This window comes from Parasteatoda tepidariorum, chromosome X1 (genome assembly GCF_043381705.1).
Source record: "Parasteatoda tepidariorum isolate YZ-2023 chromosome X1, CAS_Ptep_4.0, whole genome shotgun sequence".
Taxonomy (NCBI): Eukaryota; Metazoa; Arthropoda; class Arachnida; order Araneae; family Theridiidae; genus Parasteatoda; species Parasteatoda tepidariorum.
This window is the reverse complement of record NC_092214.1, coordinates 84188608-84209838: the sequence shown is the minus strand read 5'-3', so window position 1 is coordinate 84209838 and position 21231 is coordinate 84188608. Positions and strand designations below refer to the sequence as shown.

The 21231-nt window shown below is 30.9% G+C and overlaps 1 protein-coding gene across 1 annotated transcript in view; it reads left to right on the top strand.

Moving 5' to 3' along the window:
- The window catches only part of LOC107437473 (MAM and LDL-receptor class A domain-containing protein 1), a 67707-nt gene that overhangs the window by 9160 nt on the left and 37316 nt on the right, over positions 1-21231 (top strand). The window contains exons 2-11 of the mRNA XM_016049487.3: positions 980-1315; positions 1407-1440; positions 6907-7083; positions 9884-10266; positions 12506-12626; positions 13306-13449; positions 13557-13640; positions 14382-14569; positions 16876-16960; positions 17944-17973. Of these exons, the coding sequence (XP_015904973.1) occupies positions 1160-1315; positions 1407-1440; positions 6907-7083; positions 9884-10266; positions 12506-12626; positions 13306-13449; positions 13557-13640; positions 14382-14569; positions 16876-16960; positions 17944-17973 (1402 nt within the window). The 5' untranslated portion in view covers positions 980-1159. The remainder of the gene's footprint in view (positions 1-979; positions 1316-1406; positions 1441-6906; positions 7084-9883; positions 10267-12505; positions 12627-13305; positions 13450-13556; positions 13641-14381; positions 14570-16875; positions 16961-17943; positions 17974-21231) is intronic.

The following is a 21231-nucleotide window of genomic DNA, read 5'->3' as shown; positions in this document are numbered from 1 at the left end:
AGTTTTAGTTTCAGTTTACATTTATGTTTAGTTTCAGTTTGTGTTTGTGTATCTCGCTAAGTTGTTATTAAATGTGTTTGCGAGATGCTAGATCCTGCTCATTTATTTAATATGTACTGAAATAATACATAACAACACATATGTAACCTCTATATTCTTTCCATTATGAGCGATCTTTTATTTTTTAATTTTCAATGATATTTATATCCCATAGTTTTTTAAAAATGTTGATATTCTCTCATTTCTGAGTACTGATAACATTTTCTCATTTCTAAACACTAACGCCATTCTTTCATATCTAAACACTGATGTGATTCATTCATTTCTGGAAACCGTTGATATTCTATCAATACTGAGAACGATAGTAAAGACAAGAGCAACTGAATATTTTTAAATGAAGTTCTCCGTCTTTGTCATTTCGAACATTGCTAGTCTCTCTTTTCTACACATTATAGATATTCTCTTCTCTCTAAACACTGTTTATATGCATTTCTTAATTTCTGAACACTGTTGGGTATATTCTCTCGTTTCTGTAATCTTGATATTCTCTCAGATTTGAGGTATCTTAATATTCCATAATTTTTGAGTGACAATAGTATCCCATCTCTTCCAACACTGTTGATATATCTCTCACATTTGAATGCTTATAACATTCTCTTATTTCTAAACACTACTGAGGTTCTTTCATTTTTGAACATGGTTGATATTCTATCATTACTAATCACTCTTGATGTAAGACGACTGTTCTCAAGAAAATGAAAAAGCAAATTCATCTGCTTTGATTTCAAATAAAAAATTTTCGTTTTTTTTTCCAGACCTTTTAAATATCTTTATAAAATTCCAAAAAAAAATATAATTCTATTTATTATTCATTTTTATTCATTGTTCCAACTTATTTTAATATTTAATTAGGTTACTAGATTAATATGTTTCTCATTACATTGACATTTGTTGCTAAATGTTTTTTTTTCTCCTTTAGGTACGATTTGATGGTTTTGGAACCTTTCTACACGAAAACTATTTTCAGGAAATAGTAAACTTTTAAAAGCATGCAATAAAGAAATATTTATCAATACTAAATATTTCTTGATACCTTGATTTCGTCAAAATATTTCAATATTTAAAATATTTACTCCAATACATTAATAACCCTAAGGATATGCTGATTAGTAAGATACTATCAACAGCTGGTATATTTTTTATTCTAAGTTTTGTAGATGGAGTTTTAATACACAATTTAACAATGATTCCTTCAACGTACCAAAAATATGCTATTCAGGAAAAATCTGCAGTTTTACCTATTCAACATTTATTGGTAATGAAACATTTTCTATTGTACATTTCCTTTTATAAAATTAGACATTCGGTTTTTACCAAAAATATGAATATATCTCTTTTTATTACAGACTAGAATAAAGAGACAAGAATTTGATGCAGATGGTAGGTGATGGTTGCCTCTTATAGCTATTATAACTAATTTTAATACCATTTACAGCTATCATGATTAATTTTTTTATCATTTAACTCAATTTTATTTTTATCTAAAACTAATTTTTAAAAACCATTGTATTGTCTGCTTAGCTCATTTCTGACAATTTTAGAATTGAGTTTGCAGATTAGAATAAAAGTTATTCAATAATTTTAACAAAATCAGACGTACATTAAACTTTGAAAAATAAATTGTTTTTACATTCTTTATACTTTTTAAATGACTCGATTTTAAATGATTAAAAAGGATAAATTCTTTGAATTAATTAATTACACGAAATAATAACATCCCGTTAATTTATGGATATAGACTCAATTAATTACAAGTAAAATGTGATGTATTGTAACTTTTTAAAAAGATATTGTATTAAATAATAATACCTTATGTTTTACATTTAATGATAGAGCGCACATAAACATTTCATCGCCTATGTGAAAATCTTCACCCAAAATGCTGTCTTGAACAGTTTTGAAAGGGTAGTTTATCATTATATTTCCTTTTATTTTTACTTTCAGAGCTCCACTGTTGAAAATTGTTGTTTTCAACTTAAAATTATCAAGGAAATTATAAAAAGAGAAAAATATTTTCGAACATTCAAATAATTTGCGGACTTCAAAAAATTATAAATTAAATCCTCAAATGAATTCATTGAAGAGTTTGTGATTACAAAAATAATGAATTATTAAGACAATGAAAGATAATAATAAAGAGATTCCAATTTGTATTAAGACAACAATAAAAAAAATATGAAATAATTATATGTAAAAAAATCTTTATCTTTAATAAACATGTAATCATAACTATATACTTCATTAGCATGCGTGAATCTGAATAATTTCAATTTTTTTATTTTCTTCATTTATTGATTGCAAATTTATTGACAGTAAAATACGAAGAAAAAAACCTAATTAACTTTTCATAAACTAGTTTGTAGTTAATATAAATTCTTATTGATGTATATTATATTGTCTGTTCTTAATAATAAAAACAATGAAATATTTACTAATACTCTTATTACTACTGAAACAAAATAAATAATTAAAAAAAGGAATAAAGTGTGAATATAACACAAATGACTGTAAAAAATTGGACATACTATAATTACGATTTTATAAACAAGAACCTACTTCAGTGTCGAGACACCAAATGATGGTAAAGATAAGAAGCTGGTGTGAGAAGTTTTGGCGGGAACCTCACAGTGCTATAGATTAAATTAAAATAGACTTCCACTTATTGGAAAACGGTGGGATATCAGAAAGATCATTAAATAAATAATTAGAATTTTCAAAACATGGAATAACTCCAAAAAATCAAGTTCGGTAGATGAAGAGCATTGTTGATTGATTATAGCAGAAGAAGAAACTTAAACCTATAATTAGAATTCCAACTATGTAGAGCGACGGAAGATCGGTTAATATCCTAATATTTGACATATCTTTTGTGTTCTTCAAGTCGAATCTTAAGGGTACGTTTAGTTTTTCTAATATACGCTAAACCACATTGACTCAAAATTTGATAAATACTTTAGCTGTTATTATCAGTAATAGGGTCTTTAAGGCTGTTGAAATTGAATTTATTTACAGGGGAAAAAAATTCAAAAGTTTTGCAATTTGGGGACTGATTTTCGGGTAATAGCAATCAAATTTTTAAAGTTTGAACTCAAGAGTTTGGTAAGATTGCGAGATTAATTTTCTGAAGATGGAATCAATAATAGTAGAAGAACCGCGGTCTGCAACGATAGCTTAAAGACCTCTTCATTGAGAAGATAAATATTTCAACAAATTTTCGAAGTGCGGTAAACAAGTGAGCGTAATTTTTGGTTAGCGGGATAGGATGAAAGTTTTGAGGGGGGGGGGTGAAATCGCAGGTGGTTTCCTTAGAGGAGTAATTTAGGGTGGTTTCTGGTAAACATTGAGGAGAAATATATCGCAATGGATGGTTGACTGAATGTAAACAATAAATGTTTCCTAAAACCAGAAAAAATTCAGAAAACTTTCGGTGTATCTATCCGTTTATGTAATGCTTACGAGGCGATGTGTGAACAGGCTTAATATTCCAGGAAATTTTATTAATATGATTTTTGTTTAAATTTTCGCTTAGTTTTACCATTCATAAGAGTTTCTTGTAATTTGTAAATTCTATCAGGTCGTGAGCCTAAAAGAAATTTTACAAAATTAATATCACAGCATAAAAGAAATGTAAGCTTAGCCATTTTTTGAGTGCTATCCCTTATTTAGCTGTATTTGGGTAAAATAGTGCCGTTTGTTATTTTTTGGGCAGCATTATAGCAAGTTTGGGGAATCTTCCTAATTCATTTGTTGTTTGTTTCGCTGGAAGTTGGGTTGGAAGAATGCGTTAAATTGCAAAGACTACAAGTATAATAATATTGGATGGTGCATTTTTCCAAGTTAAAGCATAAAAAGCAGTAGGATGTAGTAACCCGAAGGTTTTACGACGCTTCTGCTCTTAGCTTTGCATGGTCAACCATCCATTACAGAGCCGCGATGGCTCAGGGGATAGAGCGTTCGCCTCCCAATGAGGTGAACCGAGGTTCGGTCCCGGCGATGGCAGGTCGATACGAATTCCGCATCCGGCTCGCACCAAACACAGTGCTGACATGAAATATCCTCAGTGGTAGACGGATCCTGGGTTAGAGTCCCCTTGCCGTCAGGCCAACCGTGGGAGGTTCTCGTGGTCTTCCTCTCCATGTAACGTAAATGCGGGTTAGTCCCATCAAAAAGTCCTTCACGAAGACAAATTACAAATTTCTCCAAATACTTGATCCATTGTCTTCTGGATTGGGTTTAAAATTACAAGGCTATGGAGTTGAACATTAGTAGTCGTACACCCAAAAAATTGGGGGGGCTGCTCAACGAAGGTTATTTATAAATAAATAAATAAAAAAAAAATAAAAAAAAATTTGAAAAAAAAAAAAACATTTCTTACAAGTAATAAACGTCTAAGAAAAGTAAACACTTATTTTCCTGTTCAAATTTGAATTTTATGAAAAGATCTATAGAATTCATAATATTGAGAACATGATTAATGTCAGAATTTTCCATCAATGTGAAACAATCGTCGACATATCGCTTATAAAAAGGGAACTTTAATAAATCAAATAGTTTCACTTCAAAGTAGTTCATATACAGGTCACTTAAGAAGGGGCTGAGAGAATTACCCATAGCTAAGTCATCAATCATTTGATACAATTTATCATTAAAAGTGAAGATGGACTGTTCAAAACAAATGCGAATAAGATTCACTAGTTCATAAATTTAAACTTGGCTAAAGTGGAACTTGTAATATCTTTATAAGGCAATTAAGGCATTAACGGCAACGTTAGTGAATATGGATTTTACATCAAAAGAGACCGTTTTCATTAGATTTGAACGTATGAAGCTCATTAACAAAATCATACGAGTTTCTGACAGTAAATTAATTCATACTAGAAAATGAGGACAAAATTAAAACAAAATGCTTAGTTAATTAACAGGAAGCGGTGCCATACAAGAAACAATAAGTCTAAAAGAAGTATCAGCTTTATGAGCTTTAGATAATGCGTAAAACATAGCACAGTGTTAATTTGTAGGTGTAAGAAAATACTTCAGATGATTCGGAATAATTACCGAAGTTTAAACGGCACCCTCCCGATCCTTAATACTCAAGTTGATTGCTCCCATTGAGAGAGATTTTAAATTCAGTGTTCTCAGTTCCCCTCAATAAGAATAAACTTCAAATTTTATTGCTAATACTGTTAATTTGAATTTTAGACCTTCAACCAAAAATATTGACAATATTGCTCTTTCTAAATTATAATCTTTGAAATCTAACTCGGAAATTGTTATTACTTAACAGACAAAGAGGTCAAGTTGTAGTTTTAGACAAAGTGAAATATCCAGAGGAATATCAAAAATTAATTGATGAAGGTCTAGATAGAATATTACCTAAAGATGCAAGCGTTAATGTGTGTGTGAGAGAGAGTTGAATAAAATCAAATCTGCCGTCAAAAACTCAGAACATTAACTGATCATCCCTCGCTTCACATAGCTTAGAATTCTTTTTTTTTTCTTCTCTTTTTTTGAATTGCAGGCACTGAACTTTATTCGTTTCGCCTTAGAAGATGCCAGAAGTGTTATTCATTTCGCGTTACTCAGTGGGCACCTGTGAACCAGAGTCACGGAGGCGAGTAACATTGCCCATGCCACACTGCCACAAACCCGTTCACAGGGTGGACCACATCACACACAACAGAGGACAACACAAGAGAGAGAAACACCCATGCCCAGAGCGGGAATCGAACCCGCGGTCATTGGCTTCGCAGTCAGGAGCGCTAACCGCTCCTGACTGCGAAGCCAATGAGAATTAAAGAATTCTAATTTAAGGTTTCAGTTTTCTTCAGCTTAAATCATTGGAGAGTACTCTCCATCTACCGAACTTTATTTTTGGGAGTCATTCTATACATTGAAAAGTTTTAATAATTTACTTAACGATCTTTTTAGGTTACCAGCAATTGGAAGTCTATTCTAATTTAATTTGTTGCATCCTAGGGTTCCCGCCTTCACCTTCTTTTTATTATTATCTTCTGAAAAATTGTTTCTCTTTCTCTACTGGTTAAACCACTTTGCACGTGTTTGTCGCTTTACTTCTCTACCATCATTTGAAGTTTAGATACTGAGAAAGATTTTTGTTTATAGAACCGAAATATTTTTGTTTACATAAACTAAAGTCTGTCCATTTCTAGACGTTCATTTGGGCTTCATTCCACTTTTAAAAAAAAAAAAATTTAAGTCTTTAAAGTATACCCTATCCTCTTTGAATTTTATTGCTACTCTTCCCATATTTACCCTTTTTATTATCAAATTATTCTGATTACATACACAGTAACTTCACAAAAAAAAAAAAAAAAANAAAAAAAAAAAAAAAAAAAAAAAAAAAAAAAAAGAGAGTCAAATTTTCGCCTAAAATTTTATTTCTTTCAAAGTTTTGGTTCTAATATGCACTGCATGCACTCTCAGCTTTCATTTTACTAACACCTTTTTTATCCGCGCAAAAAAACCATTTTTAGCCTAATTGTTTTAGAGATGTAGTAGGAAATCAAAAAAGGAGATTTATGCTGATCTCCATTTTTCTAAGTAAAGCATCTTATTTCACTCAGTTTTGACGGATATTGGTTGCACATTTCCTTCTGGAGCCGCAATACAGACTGGGAAGCACCCTTTATCTTAACTACTAACATCCTTAATTTCGGCGTGATTGAAGAGTTAATAATTTCTCAGGGTGTGATCGCTGGGAGTGCTGCAGCACTCGGTTCACAACTAAAGTTCTTGGCTCTATGACCACCCTTGATTGGGTGGGTAAGGTAATGTGTTCTTCTCTGGTACAAAATGTGCAAGAACTTCGTTTCGAACGTATTACAGTGCCTGAAGAACCTCCTGATCCTTGTGACTTTGGAGTTGGAGGACCAAATTTAGACATGTGTACTTGGCTCATACCTGCAGTCACCACTATTCGAAGTCGATGGCGATTAGGAATGGGAGAACTGTCAGCTTGGATTGGAGGGCCACGAGCTGATCATACAACCTCTGACAGACAAGGTTAGTGTTAAAATCTTCATTCTCATAAATGAATAATTCTATAAAATGCTAGTAAGAATGAATTTAGCATGTTTTTGCTTGTAGATAGTATATGACCTTTAACATCAAGTAGCGGCAGTCTGCATCAAAAATTTTGGTTGTCTAGAATAGCCCAAATGTTGGTTGCTTTTTAATTAGTTTCTCATTAATTGGCTACTAGTTCAGTCTCGCTTGAGGAAAGTTTCATCAAATGTTCAACTTCACGCAGCTATAATTAAATTTATGCAAAAAAGTAGCTAAAAGTTATTGTAAAAATGTTGGCTGATTTAGACTTCGAATTGTTTGAAACCAATCTCAGGATTGTACTTTCCTTTTAAAGAAATAAACTGGTTCATTTGCGATAAATTAAACTATAAAATGGTTTATTTAACCTTTTAAGGCGTTTTAATATTAAAATAGTTTGTTTTGAAGACTTGTTTTGAAGAAATAGCATACCAATAAAATACAGTCAAACCCCGCTATAGTGAACCTTCAAGGGACTGACATTTCGGTTCACTGTAACCGGGAGTTCACTATATCCGTTACGCAGGCAATTTAACTAATGGTTCCTTAACTCCTCCCTTTTATTACACATTATCCAAATAAATGACTGAAAAGTATTGTCTAGTAGCAAAAACATGTGTTATTTTTTGATAACTCTCCGTCTTGCGTACAAAAAAAAAAAAAAAAAAAAAAAAAAAAAAAAAAAAAAAAAAAAAAAAAAAAAAAAANTTCCCGACTCTCAGATAATTTTTCCTGAATTTCTGTTATTCCGCTTTTTAAACCTGTCTAACCTGCCATTTTAGCACTTAAAAGTTGTCTCATAAAATTGCTTAGCAAATTCGTCGACATTTGTTTAGATACTGGAAGATTGTGGCTTCTTCTAATGCTGGACCACTTCAGTAATGTTTCTTCAACATCCCTGTGATCTGCTTTTCTCAACTTTTTTCTGGCAACTAAATTTTTTTCCTGAGCAGAAATTATAAACTGCCTATTTTTCCATATGTTACAAACTGCAGATTTGGATAGTTTATATTCTCTGCAAATATCAGCTGGATTGCATCCATTTTCAATTTTTCTGATTATGCCCATTTTATCATCAATGAAGATCGTCTTACGTTTACTGATCGCCATAGTTAAATTTGAGAAACTTGTCTGCAGGCTTTTTTGAACTGAACTGAGAGCAAAAAGGAGTTGAAATCAGGGCATTATCAACACATATTAGTGCCAACCCTTTGACCAATAATGACTCATTCCCTCTGACAGAAAATGCATATTGATCCCACTGACGCCTTACAGGTTCATCATCTGCCTGGGTTGGAAACATCTGCTTGGTTTGTTTAGGGATGGGAAAGTGAGATAAAAGAGGCAAAGAAGAGAAAATGCTTATCGCTACATTCCCCTCTATATATGGTTTTAAAAATCGGTATAGGTATATTATTACCAAAAAAATGAAGAAAAAAATCAGTCGAAGACAGAAAAAAGTTCATTATGTCCAACTTCCGCACTTTTTTGGTTCACTATATCCACAAAAAGTAACATTATACGTGTATAGCAAAACAACTAATAACATTTCGTTCACTATATTCGGGAGTTCACTATAAACCGTGCTCACTATAGCGGGGTTTGACTGTAGTAACATTTAGTACCATTTTAAAGAAATTTATACAAATTATAAAATTTTACTAAATTACATATTTATTTGATTTTGCAAAAAATTATTAATATTATTTTAAAAACTAATATCGATGAACTTCAGTAATTTTATTAAAAACGTAAAAAATATTTATCTGCTACAAATTTCCTTTTTTTACCTTTATGAATTCATACATTTATTTAATATAAATACTTCAAAATAATAATTCAAACTGTAATAAATCATAAATTTAAAAAGGAATAAACTTTAATAAACCAAATAAAGTTAATAGCTGGTACGAAAATATACTTAGTATGTGCAGGATTACTAAAATGTTTTGTAATTGTTGAATATCTCGGAAAATATAATCTGAAGAAGAACAAAAAAACCGGCGTTCATTACATCAGAAAAATAAATAAATAAAAACAAACAAATAAATCAAACAAAATGAAAATCGGCAAAGTTAATATTAACTCTTTTCTTTGAATGCGCGGAATAAAAATGGGCCAACTGCATCTTAAAAAAGTGAAGATGGTTCTTATGATATATTAATGGGGAAAAAATTTTGATGACAAATATTTTTAAAAGCAATATTTATTGTTATGAAAAAGTGGGAACCATGGCGTAGTTACATCAAAAATTTAGGAACTTTTAATTTTGCGTAGACTGCATTATCAGATAATTTAATATGTATGCATTTAACACATTGCTACAGTATATATATTACAAAACGGCTTTATTACGTGAGCCTAATTTGCGCGGGTAGAATTCCTCTTGTTAAATCATATAAGATAAAAACAATCAATAAATATTTTTTCTCATACTTAACAGTTTGAATATCAGCTTTTTTTTATGGTTATTTGACTCTTTGGTTTAATATGGTAAAATTCCAATTAAATAAATTGCTATTTAACCATTTTCATCGAGAAATTTCTAACAGTGTATCAAAGGAGGTGGAACAGAATTTGTTCGAACGCTATAATGTCCTTTTAATAATGCCACTGACTGGAATTTAAAGGGAACATTAAAAATTGACTTCATCTAATGCTAAAATGTCTGAAAGAATAAACAGAATATAACTGAGCATTGAAAAGTTTACAAAATTAAACAAGCAATTTTAAATAAATTTTTTCCCAAACTGTTTAGGTGGTTATGTATTTTACGAAACATCGTTTCAAGAAGATAGTCATCTACCAGTGGTGCCAACAATAGTGAAACAAGACCATCAAGTGGTAGGTGGAGCTCGACCATTACCCCAAGGAGCAGGAGGATCTTCTGTAGATCCAGATGATGACTTTGGGGTCATTGATAGTGCATTATTTATAAGTAGGAATCTCAGTAAAACAGGACCAATGGGTTATTGCCTTAGTTTCTTTTACATCATGGAAGGCTTAAGTGCTGATAGACTCATAATTCATCTAAAAGACATGGAAACTGCTGAAAATGCGTCATTGTGGGAAATCAGAGAAGGAGTAGAAGGAAGTTGGACCAAAGGAGAAGTAGCATATACTTATGATGGAAATCATTTGGTAATAAAAATATCTTTCCATAATGATTATTTCGATTCATACCACTCTGTTTTTTTTTTGTTTTTTTTTGCAATTTTCAGATTGCATACAATTTTAGATTCGCAAAGCAACTAATATAATTATTCATAATGTACAGTGCGAAAAAAAAATCGGCATTCCAAATAACTTTTGGTCTAATGTTAGGATCTTCACGTTCTAGGACTCAATCTTAATGGTTCGAGGGGGTGACCTCAAATATGCTAATTAATTGGTGAAGACAATATTTTAAGTTACGAAATCAGACACAGAAACGTACTTTCTCTTAATAAATATACCTATTTTTCGACGGATTCGGATTTCTGACCCTCAAAATATAGGGGGTAGCCACAATCCGGAAGTACATGGCAAATTACAAAATTTGAACGAAATCGGCCGAATAGTACCTTAGAAATCCATTTTTGAAAATACGACTTTTTCAAAATCCTCAGGAACTATTCGACCAATTTCGCTCAAATTTAGTATTTTGCCATTTGAAATTACATTCATTAAAATGACGTAAAAATTGTCATACCTTTACAAATTCAGAATTTTTTGACTATTATTAAACAAAATAATAAAAAATAATAAACATTTACTAAAAGTTTTTTTTTCTCGATGGAATTTCCAAAATTTTTTCAATTCGCTTAAAAAGTTCTCGAGATAATTCGAGACTTAAAAATTTATCAAAAAATAAATAAATACTTATAACTCTTAAAAACACTGTATTTAAGGTAGAGTATTGAGATAATGCGAAATACGCAAAAAGTACAATTAACATTGAAGGATCCAAACTTTGAAATGCTCTCCTGTCCAATCTATTAGGACCACATTTCCCAGATTATGGTTACCCCTATGTTTTGAGGGTCAGAAATCCAAATATTCAATAATTTTCATATTTAACGCAAATGCTAATTTTTTGAATGAAAAATAAATAGTTTAAATTACATAAAATATCTGTCTCAGAGAATGAATTAATTAAAATTATACAGACGCACGCATAACATCACAAAATAGAAAATATAAAACAAACAAACATAAATAAAACATAAAACACAGAAAATTAAGTAACTTTTTTTTGTATAATTTAATTTAACAAATTTGGGATAAAAGTTAATAAAATGAAATAAAAAAATACCCATTGCTCATTGATACACTATATTTAAGGTAGTATATCGTTTCTAAAACTTCAAAAGCTTCTCTTTTTTTTTAAATTACTAACTAATGATATTTTTGAAATTATTTTGTTATTATATGTATATATCATTATATATCATTAGTTATATATCATTAGTTATATCTGCTTTAATAACTAATGATACCTTTATAAAATGATATTTTTCATTTTTTTAGAAGAAGATGTGAAATTATAATTACCTTTTTAATATGTTTTAAGTTATTTACAATAGATATATTACAGGCAGGAAGAAAGAAACCAATAAAGAACAAGAGTTTAAAGAATGAGGAAACAGAGAAAAAATCCTTAAAATTTATTTTTAAAATTTCCAGACATAAGAAAATAATATTTCATGATTTAAGATTTCCGTCAACGAAGCAAATTATATGTACCACACGTGACGAACTAATACCAAGCTTAAAAAATAATTGTAATAATACTTTTATTTATAATATTGCTAAAACTACAGCAAAGCATTTATCCTAGTTTACAGTTTCGGAAAAATTGTGATGATTATATTATTTCTTTCGATTAGCTGAATTAACCTATTAACATCAAAAAATACATTTGTGTAATTTTAGCTTCATCATACACGTGATGCAACTGCGTTATTATTTTGGGAAATTCAAAAAAACCCTTAGTTTTAAAAATTAAAAAAATCAGAGGCATTTTCTAACGTTTCTATTTTCACATATTATAAAACATCTTTAGTGTTAATTTTACCAAAATTAATCGTTGATGTTTTGATCAATAATCAAATCTTCAAAGCACTTCGGTAAAAATTACCGAGTTTTTTGGTGTTCCCATAGAGACAGAAACACGGTACTTTTTACCATATTCTGGTAGTTTTGATCCTACTTTTTTTTTCTCAGTGCAAGAAATTCATTGCATAATTCTAATTAATTTTTAAAATTTTCATTTTAATTATTATATTTCTCTTTCACAAAAAAACGTTTTTTCCTCCACTTTTAGTTTTTCCTCCACAGTTATTCTAATGTCTAGAAAAATACACGAACTTTCTTTTACTGACATAAATTTGTTTTTAAGATAGTTTTTGAAGCCGTTACTAAAGCAACCAATGATCCTGCAAGACCTTTTAGAGGGTATATAGCATTAGATGATATGGTGTTTCAGAAAATGGGAAGCCCGGACTTGGACAATTGCTTTGGTGAGTCCTATTTCTTTATTTTGCAATAATCGAGGTATTTCTTTATTTTATATTTATTGTATAAAATAAATTCAAATATTAATATAATAAAAATTATGAGCCGAAAACATGTAAATAACAGGTGTCATGGAAGTATGTCAATAATTCAAACAAATTGAAACGAGATCATAGAGCATAAAAATTTCTTTTATGTGATTTTAAAAAGGGTCGGTAGGGCATATACCAATAATGCTAAAGCTGATCTTTTTTAATGTACCTTTCATCAGCATCTAAATAAGATAATGTTTCAGTTTTTTTTCACAGAATATTGCATATACATGTTTGCACTGTGATAAGTGCTAATGCATATCTTTGGCAGATTTTTTTACAAATTATGAGCTGAGAACTTTTAATTTTTTTAAAAGTTTCATCATTTTTGACCAAAACACTTTCATATGTCAAAAAGTAATCTCTTTAACGCTAAAACAGTATCACAGCATACAACTGATATAATCTCAAACATCCACCAAAAATTTCGAAGCGATATCACAAGTAGTTTCCTGGAAAAGATATTTCGAAAAAAATGTCAGTTTTAGCATTATTGACATAAGCCATACTTTAACTAATCTTGACTAACTAATGGTATACCTTAACTAATGATGAATGCGTGATTCTAAATTTAAGAATTGTCCACTGACAGGTCACTGTACCTTTGAAGGTGGATTCTGTGGTTGGACGAATGATGTGGAAGATGATTTTGATTGGGAATTAGGTAGATCAAGTAAAAGTTTTTTAACGGGTCCATCTAGAGACTTTAGCAGCTATAACAGAGATGAACAGACAGGTATTAAAAACAGATTTTTCATCAAACCAAGAGTAACTTTCATCTCTCTTCTTTTTTCCAACTTCAATAACATATTAAAAGATGTGCTTCGTTGCAAATCTTTTTAGGTGGCTACTCTTACATAGACGCTTCTTTCCCGAGGCGACCAGGAGATCGGGCGAGACTATTAAGTCCTAATTTCTTGGCTACTGGTAATACTATGGTTTTATTTTAAAATGACACATTTATATAAAATATAAACTTTTCTTTAAAAAAATTTGATTGTCCTATAATGAAAAAATATTCAAGATATTCAGCATATTTGCACTGATGAAATTCAATATTTTAAAATGCTTGGGGCTGCGGTTTCATGCCATCCGCTCCATTTAAGATTTTAAATTGCACATGTACGCAAAAATCTGTAGAGAAATTCCAATTGAATTTTTAAAAAAAATTTTGCTGCCTATTAGCAATAAACACTATTGAAAGACAATACTAGTTATGAGATACATTTATGGTATTTACCCAACAAACATAATAACAATAAACCTTAACACCTCATACCTAATGTATATTACAAATAGTATAATACTTGAATTGCCAATTTTTTCAAACTTATTTACAGTTTTCTTGATGCATTAAGAAAATAAATTCATTAGAGAACTATACTTTTTATACATAAGCGTTTCAAAGTTGCACGATTTCTCCACTCTTTATACTTTCCCTTCTCCGTAACTATATTTTCGGCAAATCTTGCTTTTTCCCAATTCAAGTATAATTCAACTCCTTACTTAAACGTACTGCTGTGGGGAAGAAAAAGATTTGCCACGACCATGGTAATGGAAAGGGGAAAAGTGTGGGGAGATTACTCAACCTTGAAACGCTTATACTATTTACAAATTCTGTTTAAACCATTGGTTTCAAACCATACTTATCTGTAATTTATGGGTTAGGTGACAATAATCCAGTTTGCATGAAATTTGCTACCCATATGTTTGGGAACGGAGTTGGGAGTTTGAGGGTACTGAAGCGTGTTCCAGGGGATGAAGCTCCTGACAGAGTACTTTGGGAAATAAGTGGAGAATCTGGAAACAAATGGTACAGAGCACAAGTTTCTGTTTCATCAGCCACTTCCTATCAGGTATGATATCACGAGTAGTTTAAATGAGTTTCGATCGAATTCTTAACATATCTTTTTTAATCATCAGTAAGACTTTAAAATCTAAGCTAAAATTAAAATTAATTTAAATATAAAACTTTTAACTCGAAAGGTCACCACTGTCCCATAAAAAATATCCATCATTTTAAATTTTAAACTTTTAACGTCATAAATATTTTACCATTAGTTATAATTATGTTTAGTAAAAAAAATTTAAATCCTGTAACACTGTAATTTTACATGACATTATCCCATATTTGAAAGAAATTGGTTAAACGTTTGTGTATTTAATGGTGTAAAAAATATACAGTGTAGTTCAAAGTTTTTTAAATCATTAGAAATTTAAATAATAAATAAGTAATGAAAATGTTTTTGCATGTAATTATGAGTGTAAATTTTGCATGTAACAATTTTGCGTGCATTTCAAATTTAAAAAAATATTAAGAATTGTATGCGAAGTTTTTCATTTGCACATTTTATTCCACTGATTTAGAAATGAGTAAAAATTAAAATGAAAAGAAGCAAAATTAAAGTTAGACAGCTCTTCTGACTAATTTTATTGGGTGCCATATTTTCTTTATCTTGGCTACCCATTTTTCGAGGGCCATAATAGTTATTCAGAAAAGTATTTTTTTTATATCTATCGTAACTTAATACATAAATAATGAACTTAAATAATATCTACTCTAAATTGAATTCATTAAGATTGAATCTGATATTCCGATCATTAAGTTAAAAGTTATTCAGTTAATTTTTTTTCTAGCTCGCTGAATATGTAAATTAGTAAAAAAAATTTTTTTTCTGTGAGAGCCTGCACCATTGCTTTCAAACCATAGTTCAACAAGTTCCACTAAACTAGATATGTCTTCGGTTAAAAAAGAAGAGAGAGAAAATTACCATGCTAGTAGTTTGAATACGGCATATTAGAACAAAAATGGATCAGTAGACTACACTAAAAACCAACGTGAATAAAGCACAAATGAAAACACATAAATTGACATACTATAGTTTCAGTTCTATAAACAAGAAACTTCCTCAGTGTCTAAACATTAAATGAATGGAAGAGTCTGGAGATTTTTTTACTCATTTTTAAAAATAAAAAATAGTCTTAGTAGACTTTTCAATCTTATAGAAACAAGATAAATTCAAGCAGTTTTAATAAGCAGATATAGTCTTAAAAGAACAGAGTAAAAATGATATAACTACGAAATGATAATAATATAATTAAAGATGGAATTACACAATGGGCTTAGTTTCAGAACCCTATTCAAAATTGTTTCAAGATTTTAACTACAAAAAACTGTTTTATGGATTTATTGAATTTTATATGACAAAAAAGCATGGCATAATAAGTATGAAATTCAGAAAAATATCTTTGTTGATTTTCAAAGTTCATTGCTTTTTTATATTTTATACATATTTCTTTTGAATTTTTAAGGATTGTAATTAAATATTAAGTATAGATTTAATTATTTTATTTGTGAATTTCTACTGATTTTACTGTAAATTGTCGTGTAAAAAGAATAACATTTACATTGGCAAGTAAAGCAGATTTATTAACCAACATCTAGGATGCAAAAAACATGGTAACTACCTTTTCCACTTGAAAAGCATGAACTTATATACAGTGTAATAAGGAAACGGAAATGGAGTAAGAGAATGTTCTAGAAACTTTTAGAACACTCCGTAAATAATAACTAAAATTACTTATATTCATATTTAAATGCATCTGAAGTTTCGGTCGAAATCGGGAGAACTTGAAAGGTCGAACTCAAGACCTCCGACTTGCTAAGTAAGTGCCTTAAGCCGTTCGGCCATGTCAACGTGTTTCGTGTCAATATTTAAAAAAAAAAAAAAAAAAAAAAAAAAAAAAAAGAAACTGCATTAATCACGAAATTTTATTTTTATGAGTAAATAAATGTTAGAAAATCGTTCATTTATTTGGCGTTTAGACACTGAAGAAGGTTCTTTACTGAAACTATAATGCGTAAATTTAAGTTTTTTTATTTGTGTTGTTTTTTGCGTAGGTAATGCTTTGTGCTTAGCTCGAAGTATTACCCTTTTCTTTATTAAAAAATAATAAGACTTAAATCTTTATTTTTTTTAATAAAATTCGTTTTTTATTTATTTATTTAAATACAATTTATTATCAATACAAATTTAATTACTGATTAACAATGCAAATTAAAGGTTTTAGAGACTCAACTTTAAAGCTATACCACTGAAAGGATTTTCTGGATTATTAGCTTTTTTTAATTGTATAAATTAATGTTATTGCTCATTTTCAGCTTGTTTTTGAAGGAGTTGTGGGGACTAATTCTCTTGGGAACATTGCGATCGATAGTGTATCATTTATACCAGGAACTTGCACAAGTAAGCATTTTCTTGAGGATTTTTTTCCACAATAGAACTTCAATTATTTCATACTTATTTATTTATGATTTCATACTTATTTATTTATGAACTCAAGAAAATTCTTGTTAGAAAAGTTGCTTCCAAAAAACTCATTATATGTTATCAAGTTCAGAGGTCGGAGTTTAATAACATATAATCAGAGTAAGTACAGAGGTCGGAGTGATATAAGCGCATTATAAAGAGTAATTTTTATCTTAGGATAATTATTCTTTATTTTGAAATGTCGTATTTTTACAATTGTAAAGGAGTGCGTCCTGAAGAGAACCTTTACGTTTTTCCATTAAAAAAATTTCTATTTAATTTTATTTTATAATTCTTTCTTGTGTTTTTATGTATAGGTTTAGAAATTTTAGAAGATAGTCTCATATTAACCCAATTGTCCCTTACAGACTTTTAGTACCCCTTTTACCATACTATTTCGTGATAATTTTTATAAAGATTATGCGTAAACTAAGCATTAACTATTAATTCATCTCGTTAGTTACGCAGACCATTTGGAATTAATTTAAAATTCAATAATTAAAATGGGAATTACTGTTTAAAAAATGATTTTTCCCTTTGATCTAAAGGGAATGTGTGTCTGTATGAATGAATGTCTGTATGTGTGTGTATCTTTTCTTTTTAAAATTTTCAGTAATATTCAGTGCAACGAAGTTCAAAAGAAAATTATAATATCGAAATTCATCAAAATACACATTGATTTTACATCTCTGCCTTACCTTAGCAAATAATAAATATGCGTCTAAATATTTACTTCTAAATATTTTGCCCTTATTTGTGAATATTAGAACACACCTTTTTTTAAGAAAATATTCTTTATATGGAATCATCTTTTTTCTAAAAATTAAAAATTAACGTCATAAAATTTTCAATGTTCAAACATTGTGAAGTTTTATTTAGCCTTTTTTACTTTTTGTAATTTTTTGAACTTTTTTTTTCAGTCACACCTCAAACGGCTGCTAAAAATTCTGGTAAATATACAAATTCTCATTCTTTTTTTTTTTTGCAAATTAGATCATTTATGAATAACTTTTGAAATTATTTTGAACTGTTATGAAATTTATGACTCACTCAAATATACTGGTGTGCAAAACTTAAGCAGCAAGTGGTTTTTCGGCCACAGCTCCCCAACAAAGTATAAGATAGCCATGAAATTGCAGTATAATATGCACGTAATTCAGTAGAAAGATTATTTGTATGCAAATTTTAGAAATAAAACGTCGTAGGTGATGTAAGTGTACGTAAATCTTGTGGGTCGACGCGCGCAGGTCAAAGCTGTGATAAAAGGATGAAGAGCACGGTAGTTAAAGACATCCGCTATTGGTACAGCTGTTCGGAAGGTTGGTGGTGGCCGTCCAAGGAAAACAACACCAAGAGATGACCGTTACATTGTCCTCCATGCGAAAAGAAACCGTTTTCAGTCAGCGAGAGCCATATCTCAGCAACTATGCACAGCCACAGGACGAGAAGTATCAAGATTTACAGTGGCCAGACGCCTCCACAAAAGGTGGCTTATTTTCTAGACGTCCTGAACGCTGCATACCTTTAAAAGTTAGCCATGGGAGGTACCGTTTAGAGTGGTGCAGAGAACACGAAACCTGGACACCTCATCACTGGAGTCGCGTTCTCTTCACCGATGAGAGTCGTTTTAGTGCTACAAGCGATTCTCAACGTCAGTTGATCTGGAGAGAGGTTGGAGCTCGATTTCATCCCAATAACATCGCGGAAAGAGATCGTTACGGTGGTCCTGGAGTTGTCGTCTGGGGTGGCATTATGTTGAACGGGCGGACTGAGCTTCAGATCTTCGACCGAGGTTCTGTAACTGGAGACCGCTACTGCAATGAGGTAATCCTACCCCATGTGCGTCTGTTCCGAGGGGCCATTGGACCAGACTTCATTTTTATGGATGACAATGCCCGGCCACACCGTACTGCTAATGTTCAAGAGCTACTGGAAAGTGAAGATATCACACGAATGGATTGGCCAGCTTACTCTCCAGATCTAAATCCCATAGAGCATGTGTGGGATGCATTAGGGAGACGTCTTGCGACACGACAGTATCCTCCTGGTAACACCCATCAGCTGAAAGATGCGTTAAAGGAGGAATGGAGACGTTTACCCCAAGAACTCCTGGATAATCTGGTGCTTAGCATGGAGAGACGATGCCAAGCAACAATTACAGTAAGGGGAGGGCATATCCCATACTAGGGAACATCTGCCAGTTGTACTTACGCTTCTTCAGGCAATCATGTGTAACGCCACTATATGTCAAATAAAGCCTTTTTTTGTTCCATACCCTACTTTAAGCTTTATATTCATTTCTGCGCTATTATTCTTTTACCATCGTTTAAGTACAAAATAATGTACATCATATTCAAATTTCATGTCAATTGGATGATTTCTTGTATAGTTATGACAGAAAACGCACTTGTTGCTTAAGTTTTGCACACCAGTGTAAATTTTTAACTGATAAAGTTGTAATAATGCAATAAATGCTTAATATCTGTTCTAAGAAGAAAAGTATAGTCAAAGCTTCCAGAATATGTTAAAATTTACCGTGTTTCTGGCTCTGTGGGAAACCAAAAAGCTCAGTAATTTTTACCATAGCGCTTTGGTAAGGTTTTTGGTAAAATTAACAATAAAATATTGTTTTATAATATGTGATGAATGTGGTAATTTAATCACGATACCTAAGAGCATAGCTTAAAAATTATCTATTCGATTTAATTTACTTTTCAGTTTTGTATTTCTAGCGAAATGTGTTTAAAGGAGAACTATGATTTTGAAAACCAGAATTTCCGGTGAACCATTACCATCTGAACGGAAAATTTACAAAATGAATGGTTTAAATCCCGAAATAGGAAAGCTTTTCTCCTTAAAAATCCCTTGCGCCTCCTAAAAATTCTGCAATTTTCACTCTCCCACTAAAGGAAGAATTAATCAACTATGTCGCTCAAATGCAATGTAGATCGGATTTCCATTTGAGACCCTTTGTCGTCTTTGGCGTCATAAAGATTTGGCGAGTAATAATCTCCGTGAGAAGGTGTGCTTTTTCAACATATAACCTCCGCCTACTCCATCAATCATTCAGGTGGGGGAGAAACTTTTTGTCTAGACCTATAAGACACCTAAATCCCGTATATTTTGGTTTCAATTTCCAGAATTGTGTTTTTTTTTATTATTGCTAGAAATGTCATTACCATTCAATACGGTAATTTAATCAGAATTTTTTTCTCCATATATGTTCTGAAAATGTGCGTCATTAATACATAAATGCACGCTTGCGTAAGTGGTTCGAGTTACTAGAAAAGATCCATTACATCATCAGTTTAAAATTAAAAAAAAACTCTCTTAACTATTATTTCAAATGTATGAAACGCTTGTTTAAAACGCTTTATTTTTCTTAATTTTTTCTCACATTGCGGCTTTTGAAAAAACGCTAAAAATTTGCATGTTTTGCACATTTTATCCTCAATATACCTGACCACTAGTTATTTTTTTATATGAAATGGATATTACTCTATATCTTTATTGTAAACATTGTCCTCGTATCTTGTACTGTTCATAAAATAAGAACTCTAATGACAAATCTATAAAATCTTCTCTATTATCATCTTCAATAGACTAAGCCCTCTGGTTGAAGACATAGTAAGAGAGTATCAATGTGGGTTTAGAAAGGGTAAATCGACACGTGAGCAGATATTCAACTTGCGTCAGATTCTCTAAAAATCCAGAGAGTATAATATCGAATTACCGTATCTTTTTATTGACTTTAAATCAGCCTACGATAGTGTTATTCGTGATTTACAACTCAGAGCTCTTTATGAGCTAGGCATTTCAGATAAACTTGTACGGATTATTAAGTCGACTTTAACTCAGACTTTCTCCTGTATAAAGTTATTTGGCAATCTTACAGAATTTTCTGAAATTGTAAATGGTGTGAGACAGGGCCACGTTCTTACCTGTCTTCTTTTCAACTTGGCGCTGGAATGGGGGATTCGTGATTCTGGTGTTAACACTCTAGGCACAATATCCACATAATTTTGAACTATATAGGCCATTCAATGAAGCTGTTATCCACAAATGCATCAAAATAAGTCGCTTAAAGCTCACGGCTCTGTCAAATAGACCCTTCTTTCTTGACATTTAGGATCTTCAATTACAAACCAATGGGAACTAGAGTTAGTGGTAGGCCTAAGATCAGATGACTTGACTGTGTGGAAGAGGAT